At 59.7% G+C, this 18,574-nt stretch overlaps 1 protein-coding gene across 4 annotated transcripts in view; it reads right to left on the bottom strand.

Moving 5' to 3' along the window:
- The window catches only part of DGKD (diacylglycerol kinase delta), a 66,212-nt gene that overhangs the window by 34,900 nt on the left and 12,738 nt on the right, over positions 1–18,574 (bottom strand). For 2 of the 4 annotated variants that reach the window (XM_074264300.1, XM_074264296.1), the window contains exons 2-3: positions 15,842–15,952; positions 14,013–14,093 (exon numbers count right to left, since the gene is read on the bottom strand). In XM_074264300.1, coding sequence (XP_074120401.1) covers positions 14,013–14,093; positions 15,842–15,934 — 174 coding nt within the window. In that variant the 5' untranslated portion in view covers positions 15,935–15,952. Of the gene's footprint in view, positions 1–2,316; positions 2,412–7,043; positions 7,345–14,012; positions 14,094–15,841; positions 15,953–18,574 lie in introns of those variants that run through there. The other 2 variants (XM_074264299.1, XM_074264298.1) reach the window with 2 other exon arrangements.

The raw sequence follows: 18,574 nt of genomic DNA, 5'->3' as shown, positions 1-18,574 counted from the left end.
TTTGTTTTGTTTCTCTTCCCAGATTATTTTTACCTTGCGAATCCAATCCTTCCTTTGCAACAACAACAACAACAACAAAATTCGGTTCTGCACATATATATTGTACCTAGGATATACTATAAGATATTTAATATGTATGGGACTGCCTGCCATCTAGGGGAGGGGGTGGAGGGAAGGAGGGGAAAAATTGGGAACAGAAGGGAGTGTAAGGGATAATGTTGTAAAAAAAAAAAAAAATTTCACTCTGAGTCTGTGACTTTTACAACATGACTAGTACGGTGCTCTCCCAGAATGGACAAACAACAGCAATATTTGGCATATGTTTTGCAAGACTGAACACGTAATAACCTATGTCAAATCGCTAAATCGCTAATCCTCTCAGGAAGGAAAAGGGAGAAAATGTGGAACTCAAAAGTTCCTAAACGAATGCTAAAAAAATATTATTTTTAAAAGGGCAAATATTTCTGAGATATATAAAGTAGCACCAATAATAATATTTTTTTAAAAGAAAGGGAAAAGGGCTGATCCAAAGGAAGAGTCATGAGGGCAGCTCTGGCAAATGGCCCTTGGCTGGATGCCCAGACGGGGATCTTTTTTTAAGAGGTTCTGGGAACCAGAAAGGAATAACCAAGGCTCCCCTGCTGGTTTGCAAGCGAGCCGCTTTCCCTCCCTCTGGTGAATGTGCTTGTATCACTACGCATTTGTGCTTTGGGCGACTACCTCATTTCCCTACTCAGACTCCACAGGGCTCAGCATACACAGGGGTGGCCCAACAGATGCTGTGAGCGGCGGCAGCGACTCCTACTGTGGGAGGGCAGAGGGCAGATGGGTGAGCCCTGGAGGGGGCAACCGGGTGGTCTGGGTAAAGAGGACATGAAAGAAGGTTCATTTATCTGCAGAGAGGATCAGGAAGGGCCCTGAAAGGTGCTCTAGACCTCAGTCTGTATCCTTGGAAAAAACTTCCTGCCTCTATTTTTGCCAGGCTCTGACTGGAATTTAGCATTTCCTTCAGCTCCAGGAAGCAGCCACGTGGCACGGCGGATGGAGCAGCAGGCCTGGAGTCAGGAAGACCGAATTCAAATCTGGCCTCTGATACTGGCTGAGCAAGCGTGCTCACCTGTAAAATGGGCAGCACTCCGAGATCTTGGCTAAACAAATTCTCCAATGGGCTCACAGAGTTGGACACGATTGAAGAACGACTTAAAAGGGCCCTCCGTTGTAAGAACACCATAAGGTTCCCCAACCTGAGAGCAGGTAGGAAGCAGGTGCTCAGGAAGCGAAGGCCAGCAGGGTACAAGGTCAGCCAGACTGGGTGGTGGAGCAAGCCCCAAATGCAGCTTTCCCGACTCGCCAGAAAGAATGGGGAGGAGGGGCCGGGGACCCCATCCCCTATGGACACGTTCCTGCCTGGCCTTTCATCACTCCCGTCGCAGCCCTCGTGAGCTGGCTGGGGAGACTGGCTGGGAGGCAGGGTGCTGGCTCGCACTTAAGGGCTTCCAGAGGGAGGTCTCCCCTGCTCCCAGGCCTAAACTGCCCAGCCTGTTTGGCCGGCCCGCCCTGGGCCCAGCCAGGTGCTGCCAGTTGCCAAGAACCCTCCCCCAGAGCAAGCAGAATTTAGGATCAGCTGCCACCAAAAAGCAGGGACTCTGTCCCAAAGCGCTGCCTCCGGGGCTTGTTAGCTGCCCACCCCAATGGGTCCACTGAAGAATTGTGGCCTTTCTAGGCCTTCTTAGGCTTGGGAACAGCCATCTAAGGCCAAGCATGAAGCTCTCTTGTCCCATCTCCTCCCTGTTCCCGTGGGATTCCCAAAGTTTCAGGACTGATACGCCGGAAGCACTAGGGCCAGGGCTGGGAAGTCACCTGTCTCGGTCCCCTTCCTGGGCCAGAAACCGGCCCACCACACTTGTTCAGGGTCCTGCAGCCACCGTTACGTGGGCCTGGGGCCCTCGGGGAAGGTCTAATGAGGAGCCAGAGGCCTCCTGGCCACCGTCGGAGCGGCGGGCAGAATCTCAGACACTCGCACATCATTCATCTGAAGGAAGCAGGAAATGGGCTCCTCTGGTGGCAAAGCGCAGACAGCCCAAGCTCTTCAAAGAAAACCTCAATGATCTTAACTGATCTGACCGCTCAGAGGCCGCGCTTGGCTGAAGCTACAGCTGGAAAGTCTGAAACGCCGCAGCTGTTTACCCCGAACGAGTCGGCCCCGGCGTCCAGAGCCCTGCTCGCCCTCCCCCACGCGCCTCTCTGGGAGAATCCTCTGGGTGTCAGCTGGTCCCCAGGCTGCCGATGGGGCTTCGGGCCCAGAATCCCCCTTACCTGCTGGCTCCCCCCCATCCACCTCTGCCCCGAAGCCATTGCCCGCTGCACAAGGTCTCGGAACCGAGGAGCCGAGCCCAGCTGGGAAAGCCTGGCAGTGCCCTAAGGAGTCTGGTAAGTCTGAGGGGTCGCCAGAAAAGAAACGAGGTCACCGTCACGTGGCCCTCTCCTGACCAAGGCAGGAGCAAGAGAGGGAGTCAGGGAAAGAGATTAAGGCACTCAGAATTATTTTTGGCTAAATATAGCTCTCCTGGTTTGCTATTTTCTGAAGGTGGCTACGAGTGGGCGTGGGACGGGATCTGATAAGTGCAGTCACTTCCTATTACTCACATCCTGCCACTGCAATGCTGCAGAAGCCCATCTCTGAAGCTGCCCCCCACGCCTGAGACCAGGGTGCACGTGCACAGCGAGCTTCCTCAAGGGCAAAGAGCCCCCAGGGGGCCAAGCGGCCAGCACACTGCCAAAGAGGCTCCGCAAAGGGGAACACGAGGGGTCCCGGGTGGGGGTCAGACTGCTGCCTGCCCCCCTGTTTCGGCCCTCCAGGCCTTCTGAGCAATCGTGGGACAAAAGCATGACCCGCGATGCTCCGCTGGACTCTGGGCTGACCAGACAGCCCCCAAAGAGTCCCCCCGGGCCGCTTGTTCTGGGCAGACATAACCAAGGATTCTGACGCCGGGGGACCCAGAAGGAAGGCGTCTGAGGCAGGGTCCGGGCAAGACCCACGTTGGGGATGGAGGAGGCCGAGGGGCCAGCCGACCCAGGAATCCCAGAGGGGCAGAGGGTGAAGACCAAGACCGCCAGCCAGGAGCCTCGTTGGGGCAGGGAGTGATCTGGAGGTCCAGCAAGGGCAACCCCAAGGTCGTTACTAAGTGCCAGGGCCGCTGCTTTCTACAAAGATGATGCCAGTGATCCTCACAACCGCCCTCGGGGGTAGATGGTCTCATCTTCCAGATGAGGAAACTGAGGCAGAAAGGCCAAAGCTACTCAGTGTCTGAGGCTGGATTTGAACTCGGGCTTTCCTGACTCTGGATGGAATGGAGTTCAAAAAAGAGGTGGCTGCTGGGAGGGTTTTAAAAGAGACAATGGTTCGTTTGTAAGAATGAAAAGTCCAGAATATCACGGGAAACAATGGGAAACCGTGACGGGAGACAGCCTGAAAGCCTCGGATCTCAAAGCGCATCACAGAGCGGCGATCATCAAGGCGTTCTGGTCCCGGCTCAGAAAGCGGCAGATGAGCGGAAGGGATCGGACAGAAAGGCCTCGGCCGTAAAGGACCCCAGGATTCGAGCGTCCGGCAAAGCTTTCAGACACAGAGCTCACTATCTGACGAGACCGGCTAGAAAAACGGGAAAGCAGTTCGGGAGAAACTAGGTCCAGACCAACAGGAGTCCAAATAGGGACATGATTAAACAAAAAGGGGGACACAGAAGCAAATCGGGGAGCGTGGGAAATTTTACCTGTCAGGTCTCTGTCAGGGAAGCATTTATGATCAAAGAAAAACCAGAGGGGAGCACAGGAAATAAAATGGGCAATTCTGGTGCCAAGAAATCAAAGTCAGGTGGTTTCTTCAAGAGTGGGGGGAGGAAGGGGGCACGGGCTCATTCAATGACCGTGATCAAGTACAGGGAAGGCTCTGGACTCAGATGAGACCAAAGACTTTTCATACATTTTTTTTTCCCCCCTGAGGCTGGGGGTTAAGTGACTTGCCCAGGGTCACACAGCCAGGAAGTGCTAAGTGTCTGAGAGCAGATTTGAACTCGGGTCCTCCTGACTTCAGGGCTGGAGCTCTATCCACTGCGCCCCCTAGCTGCCCCTGACCAAGGCTTTTAACAAGAAACACAAACAGAACAGAAACAGGAACCCGTTCACGTTTCTGGGAGAGGCCATGGGGGGCAGGGTGTCCCGTGATGCTTTTCACTGCAGAAGCCAGAGGGGAACCCCTGATGTTTATTAAACAGCAGCCTCTCAGAAACTCAGAGACCGGGGAGAAGGGAGGACAGACGAGGGGTCCGGTCCCGGACAGGCTGATCCGAGAGGCCGGTGGGGCCTCCATGGCCAAGTGAGCGGCTCCTGGTGCTTCCTGCCTTTGCCGCCACCTGCGGAAGCCCCCTTAGACCCCGCCCTCTGCAGCTCTCCCCGGCCTCAGGGGCACCTGATGCTGTTGGGCTCCTGGTAGGAAAGAGACAAAAACCCTCATGGAGGAAAGGAGGAAGGAGGGAAGAGGCGGCAGCGGAGCCAGAGCGAGGGCCGAACGCGGGGCAGCCCGACGGCGTCCCCCAAGCGAAGCTGCCGAGACTGAGCGGAGGCACGTGGGGACACGGATGTGGGCCCGTCCTCCAGGAGGAGCAGGCAGAGCTGCTGGCACGGCACCCACAGCGCCAGACTGGCCGAGGCTGAGCCCCAGGGGGGGCTGACATCAGTCTGGGCCCCCCCCACACTGTGGATGAACTGCAGGGCCAGGAAGGACCTGCCGGCGGCAGTGCTTTCCAAACCTATTCTTTATCCTCGTAACAAGCAGCAAGCAGAACTCATCAGCCCTGGTGAACAAATGAAGGAAACCGAGGCACCGGGCTATGAAGAAGTTTGCCCCCAATGCAAGTCTCAGACTCCTTGGCCCTGAGAAAGCTAAAAAAGGTTTACGTTTTTAAAAACCAAACGAGACAAGGCAGCCAGTCTCCTTTCCTACAGACAACTTCTGGGAAGGAGAGAAAGCCTGGGAATGGCCCCGGAAGAGCTGGGTCGCGTCACCTGTCCGTCCTCATCGGAAAGCACAATCTGTCCTGTCCTGCAGGGGATCGTCCCAGGGTCCCCAGGCCAGGCTAGCACAAGTCAGCTCCGTTTAATGAGTGCTTGCTGAGCGCCAGCTCCGGGCAAGGCCCGCAAGAAATCCTGAGGAGCCGTCCTGACTGCAGGAGCCGTGGCCGATCCGGGCCGGAGTCTTCACCCCCAGAAGGCGGCCCAGGCCCCAGGGAGAAAGGCCTTTCCCCTTCCTGGGCCTCAGCTCCCAGAAGCCTCAGGAACCAGATCCAGGGAGAAGGAAACTGAGGTAGAGAGAGATTGCCTGCTCAAGCTCGGGCAGCAGGGCAGGATTTGGCACAGGGCCAGCGAGTCCCAAGTCCAGTGCTCTGTGGCCACTCAGACCGCCTGCTCCTCTCTCTGTCCTGGTCTGGGCCTGAAATGAGCCCATAATTCTGACCTCTTATCCCCTCCCCAAGGGCCAGAGAGAAGCAAAGCCCAAGGCACTTTCCCCTTTCTCTGGATGTCTCCCGATGAGGAGGTGGCGCCCCTGGCTATGGCCCGAGAGCTCCCTCCGTCCCCCTCCCTTCCCAGCACCCGCTAGCCCTGCCCACCGGCCGAGGGGCCTCTGGTCTCTTTCAGAGGTGGCAGTTGGCAGGAAAGAACCTTTCAACAGGGAAGGTCTCGGGGAGAGAGGGCAGGGAGAGGCAAAGCAAACACTGGGTGCCCAGCGCCAACAGGAAGGGCCAGTGCTTTGGCTAATTGTGAGGTGAGGACGTCAGGTACCTCCGGCCAAACCAGGAGGACTCCGAAGGAGCAGAGCCCACAGAGGACTCGGGCCTCCGCCACCCCCGCCTCCAAACAGCGAGGGGCTTCTTCCCCAACGTGGGGGGCCCGGCCCCTCCCAGGCCCATGGCCCTCCCGCCAGAAAGCCCCGCTCCCATGTTCCAAAGACAAGAAGTTTTGTGAACACACGTGTTTGTTTTTTAGTGAAGACATGAGGGAAAGGGGAGATCTTGCTCATTGGGCTCGGGAGTAAACAACTTTCTGTTTGGCAGACGGGGGTCGCCCCCCAAATGGCCCTGAGATCCCCCAACTCGGGTCTTCGCTCCCGGGAGCAGCTGGGGCTTATGAGGCGGTCAGGAAGTAAGTACTCTTCAACCCCTGGCCCAGAGCTCCTCTTGGGAAATGTGATTCGGGGGATTCCCATGTTTCCCGGCCCCGCTGCTCAGCGCTAACGCGCCGGGAGCTCTGGGAAAGTGACCGCGTCTCCTGCTGGGGTCACATTCCTCCCTGCACCACGGGGACGTCCTGCGACTGGGCCCTGGCAGCCAGCAGGCTGAGCGAAGCCCGGCCCCGGGGATTCCACTTTCCCAAGTAGGGAGCCAGGCCCGAAGCACAGGAGCAGAGAAGCGTCCCCCTGGCGTGGGGCCTCCCGGGGCTGCAGGCCCGCCCGGCCTCCATCCGCCCCCGGACCCTGCTGCCGGGCACATCCCAGGGAAGCGGCCCCCCGCCCCCCCACAAGTAAGGGGTCCTTTCTGTCCCCCAACACCTCTCACACAGGTGCCTTGCACTTGGCAGGGTAACAAACAGCATTAATTAAGCACTCACTGTGCAGTAAAGAAGGTGGTAAATGGGGGAAACCTGCCCACAGAGCTGAGGGTCCTTCCAGTGCAAGAGGTCCTGAGAGCGGGCTGAACGGCCTGGCAAGGAAGTCTACCTCTGAGGCAGCCACAGCCCAGAGAGCCGGGCCCGAGGACCGGAGGCCGCCCTGGGGCGAGCCCAGTGCCAGCTGCCGTTCTGAGCCTCAGAGGCCCCATCTGGGACCGGGTATTCGCGCCATCGGAAGGCAGAGAGATTGTGAGGAAACGCTCCCCCCCCCATTCACAGCCAGGACCTTCGTCCTGTCTCCTCCCGGTCCCTGCCCTTGCAGGAAGGAAGGCAAGAGAAAAATGTCCTCCGGCTACGGGGCGAGACTAGTGAGAACCAACCTTGTCCAAGGGATCCTGGAGTCCACGGGCCTGCTCCAGCTCCCTGGGGGTCCTGGCCCAGCCCAGCCGAGGTCCGGATGGCCCAAGGCAGGCGTCTGGCTGGGCTGGGCTTCTGCCCACGAGCAGTGGGTCCCCACCCCTCCGGGGGCTTCTCAGCCAAGATCCTGAAAGGGCACTACGGTTACCAAAGCAACCAGCCTGCTGTCCGAGGCTTCTTGTGGGGAGGGGGCTTGGCTAGCACAGGTGCCCCGATAGGGACGGCCTCCGGTCCCCAGCCTCCAATCTCCGGCCTCCAATCTCCGGTCCCCGGCCTCCAATCTCCAGTCCCCGGCCTCCAATCTCCGGTCCCCGGCCTCCAATCTCCGGTCCCCAGCCTCCAATCTCCGGTCCCCAGCCTCCAATCTCCGGTCCCCGGCCTCCAATCTCTGGTCCCCAGCCTCCGGCCTCCAGCCCCAGATGACTCTTCCAAAGTGGCCGGCGCCAGGCTCCGGGGAGAGCACGGAGGCTGACTGGACAGGGTCGGCCTCCGCCCCCCGCTCCCTCCTCCCCTCCCCCGGCCCAGGTGTGCGGGAACGGCCCCAGTTCCGACAAAAGGCTGGTTTAAAGTCCTGGAATTCTCAGCAGGAAAGGGATTGTTTTGAGAGGCGCTGTGTACATTGGCCCGCGGATGTGTTTACCCAGCACGCATTGTGCAGATACTGGGGAGAGGCTGGAGGCAGGAAAGGCAGCAGAGGCCGCCGGGAGGACTCTCTGAGAAGCTTCTCCAGGGCAGGGGCCAATTACCTCCCCCCCCCCAACACGGGCACAAAATCCACGCTTATAACTGGGCGGCGGAAATGGCAGGAAGTCTCCCTCCGGCGGGGAAGGGAAACCCCTCGGGAGAAGGGGGCAGTAACAGGGCTCGGAGGAGCCGGGACAAGGGCAAGCATTTCCACCCAGGCCAGGCCCTGAGCTTGGCCCTTTAGCAAGGCTACCTCATTGGTCCTCAGGACCCCCGGGCGCTGCGGACAGAGCAGGGGCTGCAACCCCACCCCCCTGCCTCCGGGAGGCTGGCAGCTCCACAGCTGGGCAGACACAGACTCTGGAGGGGGATCGGGGCCTTTGTCCTCCCCGAGTCCTCCCCGGGGCCTTCCGAGGGCCCGGCATCCTCGCCGCCCTCTCTGGACGCCTTCCCGGCCGTCCCCAGGCTCAAGGACTGAACTCCACCTCTTGCAAAGATGGGGCAACAAAAGTTCCTGTATTTCCTGACCCAACCAAAAGTGTCACATGCTCCTCCCAGAGGGAACGTTCCAGAGGAGCCCAGACCTGGTCTGCCTTCCCGGGCCCTGAGGGTCACAGCTGGCCCCCGGCCTTCGAGAAACAAGAAGTTCTGGCTCTCCTGCCAGCCCTGCCTACTCCGCCCCGCTACCCACCGAGGGGCTCATGCCCTCCGGCCCCGCTGTCCACCGAGGGGCTCGTGCCCTCCGGCCCCGCTGTCCACCGAGGGGCTCGTGCCCTCCGGCCCCGCTGTCCACCGAGGGGCTCGTGCCCTCCCGCCTCGCTGTCCACCGAGGGTTCGTGCCCTCCTCCCCGCTGCCCAAGAGGGTCATGCCCTCCCGCCCCGCTGTCCACCGAGGGGGAGGCAGCTGGGCATTCTGGAGGCTCCCCCCAGAGAAGGGCCCAGACTGGCCCCATGCAGGCCCTTTGCCACATGGGCAGAGGAGGGAGGGCACAGGGCCCCTGGCAGGCTGGGCAGAGTAGCTACCAAAAGTGTGGGCCAAAGGGCACTAGGAGTTTTATGAGGGCGGGGGGCGGGGGGATGTCCATTTTATGTGATGCTGCCAGTCAGAAGAAAAACTGTTTCCAGCGGAAGAGGAGCGGCAGGGAGGCCGGGAGGCCCTTCCACGCTCGCCAGCTCCCCGTCCGGCCCGGGCCTGCGCCAGACGCCCCGAGACTCATGGGAGTGTCCCCGGGGCCTGGGACAGCAGCGGGGCACACACACTTGGCCCTCGCGCCCGAGGAGCCTCCCTGTGGGAAACCTTGGCATCCCCAACGTGCCGAGGAGGACACCCGCTGGGTAAGGGGCACGGAGGGCACCGAGGAACAGTCGCCGCCGGATCGCTCCCACGGACACAGCTGCCAAAGGAAGGGGAAAAGGAGACGTCCCCGTGAAGGACCCTAGGGAGACCCCGGGGCTGCCGGCTCCCTCAGTGAGTGAGAAGGGGCAGAAGTTCCCCCCACCCCCACCCCAGGCTAGTGACAGTGAAGGGGACCAAATGCAGGCACTTCACTCTGTGTGCCTCAGTTTCCTTAGCTGCAAAATGAGCCTGAAGGGGAAGTGGCGAGCCCCCTCACCGTGTGTCAAGAAAACCCCAATGGGGTCAAGAGGACTCGGGCACAAGTGAAACAACCGGCGCCCCCCCCAGGGTCTGACCCCACGGATCTCCCCAGGCCTCAGAAGCATTCTGGGGTCTTCCTCCAGACCACGCACAGAGCCCGTGGAAGCCCGGGCCGGCGCGCCACAAGGGGGCACAGAGGCCCCGCGTTTCACACCTGGCGCCCAGGAGCGGCATGGACAAGAGCGGGGGCGGGGCGGGAGGAGAGGGCCCGCGGGCTCTGGGGGGGGGGGGCTGCCTGCGGCTCCAGCCTCCCGGGTCCCTCTACGGACGTCGCTCGGGTGCACGTTTCCCGACTTCAACATAACTGACCGATTCTACTAGTTTTTTTCCTTTTTCAGTTTTCTTTGCCCCCCAGGTGGCTCTGGAAGGGGGGAGACTGCCGAGGCGTACCCCAATCCCTCACTAAAACCGGACTTCCGAAGCGTGGCGGGCCTGGCCCCGAGGTCCCGGGCGAGACCCCCACCTCTTCACTGAGCGGAGCCCCCGCAGCGGCCGCAGGGGTTTCCGTTGGCTGGTTTTTTCCTTTCCCCCTTTTTTAATGGGCGGTTCCCCGGGAGGAGGAGGGAAATGAGGGACTCGGCCGCCCCCGCTCTTCTCCTTACTCCCCTGAGGTGGGCTCGGGAGGAGGCGGCGGCCAGGATTAGGGGCCCGGTCGCCACCTCGTTGGTTAAGGGCCTCTGGGCCGGCGGCGTCTGAGCCTGGCCGGGCCCCCCAAGCTCGGGGAGTCCCGCGTCCTCAGCAGCGGGCGCCCGTCCCCCAGGAGCCCGCACGAGGGGTCGGCGCGAGGCCCGCGGCAGGGCGGGCCAAAGTCCCGTCGCCCCTTCTGAGGCGCCCGCAGCACAGCGCCCCCTTCCGGCCGGCCGCTCCCACTTCTTGGGGGAAGGTGAGAACAAAGGGAGCCGTCAAATGGTTTTTCTGCCTCGGGGGGGACACCGGACGGCCGGGGGCTGTGGTGGTGAGGGGGGGCAGAGCAGGCGCACCCAGGGCATTCTGTCCACACCCGCCCTGGCACTAGGAGGATGGCGGCCTGGGGGGGGCGGGGCTTCCACACTTGAGGCCTTGGGGTCTCACTATCCACAAGCCAGCCCCAGGGGAGGGCGGGGCCACCCTGAACATGGCGCCAGGGGAAGGCACAAAGCTGCGACCCCGCCTCTCCCCGGCCTCCTCCCCAGGCCTCTTCTGTCCGCAGGACCCGTCTCCCCGTGACCCCGGGGCCAGCACAACCGGAGCCCCGCAGGGTCAGTTCCGGGCAGGGCCCGCGGCTCCCGAAAGCCCTCCCGCTTCCCCCCCTTCCTGGGGGAGTCAGGGCCCCAAAGGAGGCGAGTCCGCCCCGTGTGTCTCCACCCTCACGTTTACGCCCCCCCCAGGCTCCCGGCGGGCAGCGGGGGGTTCACGTCCCCATCCCTCCGGTTCAGAGCCCGCCTTTAGAGACCCGGAGCTCCCGCGAAGGGCGGCCGCTAACAGCCAGGGACACAGGAGCCTCGGGGCGGCCCAGGCAGGAGGAGAGCCAGGAGGGGCAGGGGGAGGCGCCAGGAGCAGAAGGGCCGCCCCCCTCGGCTGAAGGCTGGCGGCAGCCGCCGCTCCGGGGCCTGAGGGGCGACAGGTGGACGGCCGAGCTGGCGGGGAGCCCGGACCCAGCAGGAGGGCCCGCCAGGATCCGAGGCCCGGATGACGATGGCAGCGGCCAGCTCCCGGCTGGGCGAAATCTAAGGGAGGCCTCGCAGTCTCTTCAAAGACCAAGTCCTGACAAACCCCCCAAGCCCCAAACCCTGCTTTCACCTTCACCTGTGTCCCCCCTCCCCACGCCCCAGGGCGGCCAGCGCCCCAGCCAATGGGAGCGGCCCCGGCAGCCAGGAGACGCCCAATCAGAGCGCTGCCCGCTCCCTTCCGCCCTGGGGGGATGGGCAGGGACGGGTAACCCTGGGGTGGGGTGCTTGGGCTTCCATCCACAAGAGAGCCATGGGTAAGGAGGCAAGTGTTTCATTGTGAAATTGAGGGGGAGGGGAGGGAGCGATGGAAGAGAAATGTTCATTAATTTAGAAATAAAAACAATCAAAAGAGACGCGCAGAGACAAAAACAGGAACAGAGCACAGAGAGTAAGAGACAGAGACGCAGAGCAGAAGAAATCATCCTCGCTGGGGGCTAGTGAGAGAATACTGGAGGGGCAGCTAGGGGGCGCCGTGGAGAGAGCCCCAGCCCTGAAGTCAGGAGGACCCGAGTTCAAATCCGGCCTCAGACACTTAGCACTTCCTGGCTGTGTGACTCTGGGCAAGTCACTTAACCCCGATTGTTTCAGGGGAAAAAAAGAGAGAATTTTGGAGAAGACACTAACAAGAATCATTCTGAAGCAGAGCCTGGAGAGAAAAACACTCCCTGCCTTTTCAGCGCGGGTGGGGGGGGGGTCCTGAGTGGCTGCCGTAACCCCGGGTGCTTTGATGACTGAGCAGCAGCCGCTTTCTCCTTCTCTCCCTGTGTCCACAAATGATTCCTGCACCAACGGGGGACGGACAATTTGTAAAGGGCCAAAGGCCACGAACGGGCCATTTCTGTAAGGACGCGCTGGGAGAGGGGCCCTCGCGCCCTCTTCACCATAATGGGGGCGGCACAATCCTGGGCCCAGCGAAGCGATTCCCCGCCCACAAAAATGGAAGATGATGACTGCTGGGAGACCCACGGGAATAGCCACCCAGTGCACCGTGGGTGGAGCTGTAAGCGGGGCCAGCCACTCACTGAAGAACAGAAACACATGATGGAAGAGAATGGGCTTAAGCTCTAAAAAGACAAAAAGGATGGTCTCCGAAGAACTGGGGAGACCTTTATAAAATGATACAGAGTGAAGTGGCCAGAAGCAGGGGAACCAGTTCTACAACAACGATGGAATAAAGGCTATCAACTTTGAAAGACTCGAGAATCCTGATGGACACCAGGAGCCACTTCGGCTCTGCGGACAGACGAGGAATGGTCCCCCTGACCCCAAGGGGGCGTGACTGACCGTGTTTATTTTTTGGATACCCGATGCAAGGATTTGATTTCTAGACTATGCTTCCTGGTGACAGGGTTTGTTTTTCTCTATTTTTCTTGAATGGGGGCACAAAGAAAAAAAAAATAAGTGGGGAACAATTAAACAGATAAAATTCAATTTCAGAAAGAGGAGGGGCAGGCAGCTGTCCAAATCCTAAGCTAATCAAGGCTGATTAAAGGAGGAACCAAAGCTAGTCCTTGGGAAATCTTATCAGATATGATAAACAGAGAGAATATTTGGGGCAAAGTCCAAGACAGGGGGTTAGATATTAGACTTTACAACAAGAAAAAGTATGAGAAAAGAGAAAAGACTGAATTAATATTTCTTAGAAGCGGGTTCCACCAACGAAGAACATTCAAACAAAGTGGAATGGGCTGAAGGAGAAGTGGCCACCTGCTTTTCTGTGATGGCCAAGGGAAGCACGTTAAAAAAAAAAGGAATAATCCAGGGTAGGTCAAGGATTTTGGACTTGGGGGGAGGTTGGGAGGGAGGAGGCGTCCCCAGGGGAGGATGAATGCAAAACAAACTCAGAACCTGGGGTGCAACAAAAAAATGGAAGAGGAATTGAAGGAGGGAAACACACTTAATTGTAACCGTGAAAGCTGACCGACTAAACTGGTCAAGGAAACCAAAGTGAAAAGCAGAAGAGAGCGGAAACGGAGCCCAACAACTTGCCGCATACAAGAAACACGGCACCCAGAGAGCCCGCCCGAGCCATGCGACGAGGCCTTGGCTCAAATCCCGTCCTCTGTGGGATCTGAATCTTCTCACAACTTCCCTGAACCTCGGTTTCTTTGCCCATGAAAGTAGGGATTGGACCAGACGCCCTCTCAGCCCCTTCCAGAAGGATTCTGCCGTCCTCGTTTCCGAGAAAGCTTCCACAAATACACACCATGAAACAGGAAAACTCCACGGGGCGCGAGGGCTCCCTGGCCCAAGAAATCCGTCAGCATTAACCGTGTTGGCGCAGCGGGCGAAGGCCACCAAGGAAAAATGGGAAGCAAAACCACGAGATGATGCCTGGTCCTGCAGGCCTCGGGGAAATCTGGCTCCCACTAGTAAAGAGGAGAAAGCCCACAAACCAAGGTCCGCAGGGTTTTATAAACAAGGCACTAACAAACCAACAACTCCACCAGAACAAAAGAAGAAATTCTGAAGATCAAAGGAAGGATCACCTTTGATTTTTCTTATTTCATCAATAGGAGGAATCTGAGAGGGGAGAACTGCCTCCAGGGAAGCAATTAAGCAATGACTTCGATAATAAGTAGGAAATCATTGAGGAGACAACCCAGAGACAAAGCAGTAAGGAGGCTTTTGGGAGCCCAAGCCCATGCCCACTGCTGCCGGGCCCTCCACAAACACCAACCCACACCTGGCCCCTGCTGTCCCAGGGTCCACTCCTCCATCCTGCTGCCCGGGGCCGCTTCCTCGGCAGCCACAGACTAACTGTGAGAAGTCACCACCATTTATCACAGGGGGGCCTGAAAAAGTACAAGGAGATCCAGAGATTGACCAGAGGGGCCACAAGTTCTCTCAAAGACGCAGGATGAGGCGGGCAGGGGGCTTACCGTGAAGCTGTTGTTCACATTTTTGGTGCTGGATTCGGCCACGCTTGCGTCACTGAGGTCCACTTCGTCAAAAATGATCGACTGGAAATAAGGAGAGACGGAAATCCTGAGTTCGGATGCGTCCCAAGCCAGGCGGGCCTCTGCTTTCTCATCCAAAGAGCATCCTAAGGATGCTCTGGGAGCCTCGAGGTCCTTCCCTCCCGTGCTGCTAACAGCTCACCCAAACAAAGGCAGGGAGCCAGGCTTCCCGTGGGCTGAGAGCGGGGTCCAGGGGCACTCTCTCCCATTCTTCAAATGCACCTCAATTAAAGACAGAGATCCAGGGGACCCAGGGTGCTGAAGGAAATTAGCCTTTTCTCGGTCTACTCTGTCTGCAGCTGTTTTGTTCAATGTCTCCGGTTCCGGTTCAGTCCGGCTCAGCAGGCTGCCAGGCTCTGGCACCTCTGCTCCCCAAGACATCCCTTCCCACTTTAAATTCATGATATGATTCTGATTTGCAAAATGGACTCAACGTTTCAAGGCTCCTTCTACTCCAAGCAATGACATTTGAGCTTGGGAAGACAAAGGTGAGAGTGCAGCCAGTTGTAGCCTGGCTCTTGTTCAGTTCAGTTATTAAACAGCAAAAACGAGTTCCCTTCAATTCTTCTCCCTTAATGATCCCCACGGCTCCTTCTGGGCAAGCACGGTGAGGCTCCTGGGGCGCACTCACAGTCTGCAGAGAGAGCGGCCTTTGTGCTCTGACGAGAGCAGGACCCAGCAGGCCCCGACTTCCCTGCCCTGCGCCCTGGACCATGTACAAAGTAGCTCCTGGGGAGCTCGAAGGACCCAGAAAAGCTCCGATGGGCCCCCTCTGTGGGATCTGCCCCCTTCTGGCCTGTGCCTTTCCTCCTGTCCTGGCTACCACCTGAATCTCCCCCAGAGCCCGCTAAAGGGGGGGGGGGCTATTCAGCAGGAAAGGAGGGGGCTCAGGGGAAAGACCTGAAGGGCTGTCACTTGGAAGGAGGGGAAATGTTCTGTCGGGCCCAGGGAAGGAGCAGCGGGAAGATGCTAGGCTGATCAGGGGAGGGTTCCTGGCTGGGTGGGGCCTCTCAGGTCCCCCCACCTTTGTGCCACCCCCACAGCCTGCCCAGCGTTCCCTGCCCCCTTGGGGGATCTCACAGCGCCATCTGCCAGCAGAGCCATGGCCCGGCAGAGGAAGCCAGGGTGTGGGTACTGAGGCCTTGCTCAGCTTTTCTCACTTCTCCTTTTGGTCCAATGCCCTGCCAAGGGAAGGGCACCGGGGCCGGGCAGGCCTCCCTCCTTCCTGCTGGAGCCTGGGCCAGGGCCAGCCCCATCTCCTCCCCAGGGACACCCAGGCAGGCGGAGAAGAGATACCCACAACTCTCTAATCAGTCTGAAAGCTGAAAAAACGGGACCGGGGTCCACGAGCCCAAGGCCGCGAGACGGGCACAGCTGGGAAGCCATTGCCCAGAAGCCCCCGTCCGTGAGCTGAGAAGCCCGCTCATCACCAAGGCCGGGGGCTCAGGGCGAAGCTGGTGACCCCAGGACGTTCTGTCTGTTTGCTTTTAATAGATACCAAACATCCGCCTTTGGGTGATTAGGAGACACAATTTCTCCTTTCTCCTTGAAAAAAAGGTGAGCCATTTAAGAAATGTCAAATGAGTAAAAAAGGAGTTTGTAGCAGGGACTGGTGACCACAGCTTGAGCTCACAGGCCTAGCTGGTCCCTGGGAATCACTGCCCTTTCTGCCCTGACTCAGTGGCGCACCCCGACCGCGGGGGTCACCCACCCCTGCCCGCGGGGGCGGGCCGCAGGCCCCTGCCTCTCACCTTGGCCGTTTTTGCGTAGTACAGCGTCCGTCCTCGAAGTTTGAAGTACCTTCTCTTCCAGCGCTGGAAGGAGCTCGTCTGCTTCATCAGCATCCCCTCTCTTATGATCGTCTGGAAGCAGAAAGAACAGACCCCGTTACCAAGGACCCATTGGTCCCTTCCCCCCATTGCCCAGCCGGAAAGGACCCTAGAGCAGGAGGGTTTGGCTCCAAAGAGACCCCCTCTCTCATCCATCCCAGGGGCAGAACCAGGTGGACTCAGTGACGTGCCAGAGCTCTGGAAAAAAAGCTGACCCCAGCTCTGCCTCCTTTGGGGGACAATGTGGAACCTGGGGGAGCCCGAGGCCTGAGGGCAGGTTGAGTGGCCTGTCCAATGCTTATCTCTCTGTGGGTGGACCCTGGGAGGCATGCTGCCCCCCATCCCAGCAGCCAAAGCGAGGCTTTCCCCAGCGGCCGGCGTTTGGGGCTGACCAGCTCTGCTCAGGCCGTCTCCCAGGGCTTGGCTCTGCCCGTGGCTCCGGTCCCGAGGGAATCATCCCCCACATTTCCTACGCCAGGTCTACGGCACAGCAACTACACTCGGGCCCCAGCCGTTGGTCCCAACAAGGGCAGGCCCAGAGCCAGAAGTTGGGGGGAATGAGACCCCATAGCAGACAAGAGTGCAGCCCCCTCTGGAGCCCCCATTAACACAGAGGCTCATCATGCTCCAGGGGCCCCAGAGGCCTGAGGCTCCGACCCACCCAGAATCAGTCACGCGGGGGCAGAACGGCGGCTCCCCCATCGCCCCGACCCGGAGGGGCTGCAGGCCCAGGCTCGCAGAAATAACTTGAGCTCCTGTGGGCAACCGCCTTGTTCAGGGAGGGATGTTAGAGGGCAGGTGACCAGGGTAACAGGGCCTCCGGGCAAAGCACCTCGGGCTCCATCCTGCCCCCGTCCTCAGAGACAAAACTTACCCCCATTTTACTGAGGAGGAAACTAAGGTGGCGCAGGCTAAGTGACAGCCAGGATTTGAACTCTGGTCTTTCTGTGCTTCATCCGCTTCTTGGTGGGAGACAAAGTCTCTCTCACTGATGACACCGGGCCTGCCCCACTCCCCAGGAGCCCCTTCATTCTCCAGCCTCTGCCTGCTCCTCCGCCAAAAGCCAAGCCTCCCATCCGGGTTCCCTCCTGCGACACTGGCGCCTTTTGCCCCTTTCCGTGGTGTTCCCAGGAGTGCCAGGTACCCTTGCCGGGGACTCCGCCAGACCCCCCCGTGTGAGCACCAACCCTCTCCAGAGACAAGGGGGCACGGCGCCGCGGGCTCCAGATGCCAAGTGCAGGGTCAGGAACGTCCAGGGGCACGAGGCTTTTCTAAGTTTAAGGGGAAAGTCCAGGAGCAGGACGGGATCAGGCCGAGGAGGAACCCCCTTCCCCGGAAGCCCAGGCCACTTACCCAGGGCGAGGAGAGAGGCTGGACACGGGGAGCAAGAAGGGAACGCTTCTGGGAAACAGACTGGGCAGCAGCTGGCGCCTGGAGCCCAAGGGCAGGGCCGAGGGGCCAGGGTCCCAGGAGCCCCTGGGCCCCCAACACGGGGCAGAGGGTGGGCAGCTCTCTTCCTCCCCAGGTCGTTCTGGTGAGCTCCAGTGGCCCCTCTTCTCACACAGTGCTCCCCAAATTCTGTGGGGTCACTCATGCCAGAGGCCCGCACGTACACACACACACACTCTTCCAACTCCTCCTTTAAAGCAGAAACCACAACAAAACCACGACAAAAAGAGACCCTCCTGCTGCCCCCAAAATAACCAAAACTCTTCTCTGCAGCAAGAAACATGCGAGGGCTCTCGTCTGTCTCTGAGATGCACGTTTCTGATGGAAAAGCAAGCCCCCTGGGAGTCCAATCCAAAGGCATTCTCCCTGCTCCCCAAGGGTCTCTTCTCTGTCTCTCCTTCCACCTCCTCGCTCTCCCCACCTCAGCCAGAGAGCCCCAGACCCGGGGCCGCCCCAGGGAGCTGGGTGCCATTTTTAGCCGGTCTCTGAGCGTCGGCGGGTAGATAACTGCCACGTTTTCTGCCACATTCTCACAAATTCAAGTTTCTCTTGGGTGGGGCCGCACCGCCTCCCTAACACTGGGACCCGGCCTCAGCCTGCGGCTCCCCGGCCAGCGTCATTCACGGAGGGGCCGAGGCTGGCCTGAGTCGGGCAGCGGCCACCGGCCCCGGGGCCTCTGAGGGATCCCGGCAGCGGCACAGCGAACCTCCGGAGGCCGCGGCTCGGACGTTTCACAGGCGCATCACGTCAGGTTATGGCGCAGTTAATCTACCCCAGTTAAAAACAAGAACTGGCCATTTCCATCTTGTGTCTTCTGGATCAACAACAAGCTCTCAGGGAAGGAAGAGACTCTTCTGTGGCCAAAGGGGAACCCCCGGCCTCGCTGACCCTCAGCCACACGAGCACAAGTGAAGCTGCAGAAATGGCGTCCGACGGGGGAAGGTGAAAGACGGAGGGGCTCGGCCTTCAATGCAAAGTCTCTATCCTGAGGGTCCTCAGAATCCTGGGAGCTGCCTTCCCAGACCCTCGTCTCCTCCTCCTCCTTCTCCTCCTCCTCCTTCTCCTCCTCCTAAGATGAGGAAGATGAGCCACAGGAAGGCAGGACCACAGACAGGAGGCAGCTGAGAGAGCCTCCAGCTCAGGCCGTCTGGGGGCAGCCCTTCCCCTCCCCCCCTCCCCGACCCGGCTGTGGGGGCCCGGGCTAGC

The sequence above is a fragment of the Sminthopsis crassicaudata genome, chromosome 4 (assembly GCF_048593235.1).
Source record: "Sminthopsis crassicaudata isolate SCR6 chromosome 4, ASM4859323v1, whole genome shotgun sequence".
NCBI classification, from domain to species: Eukaryota; Metazoa; Chordata; class Mammalia; order Dasyuromorphia; family Dasyuridae; genus Sminthopsis; species Sminthopsis crassicaudata.
This window is presented reverse-complemented; position numbering and strand designations above follow the sequence as displayed.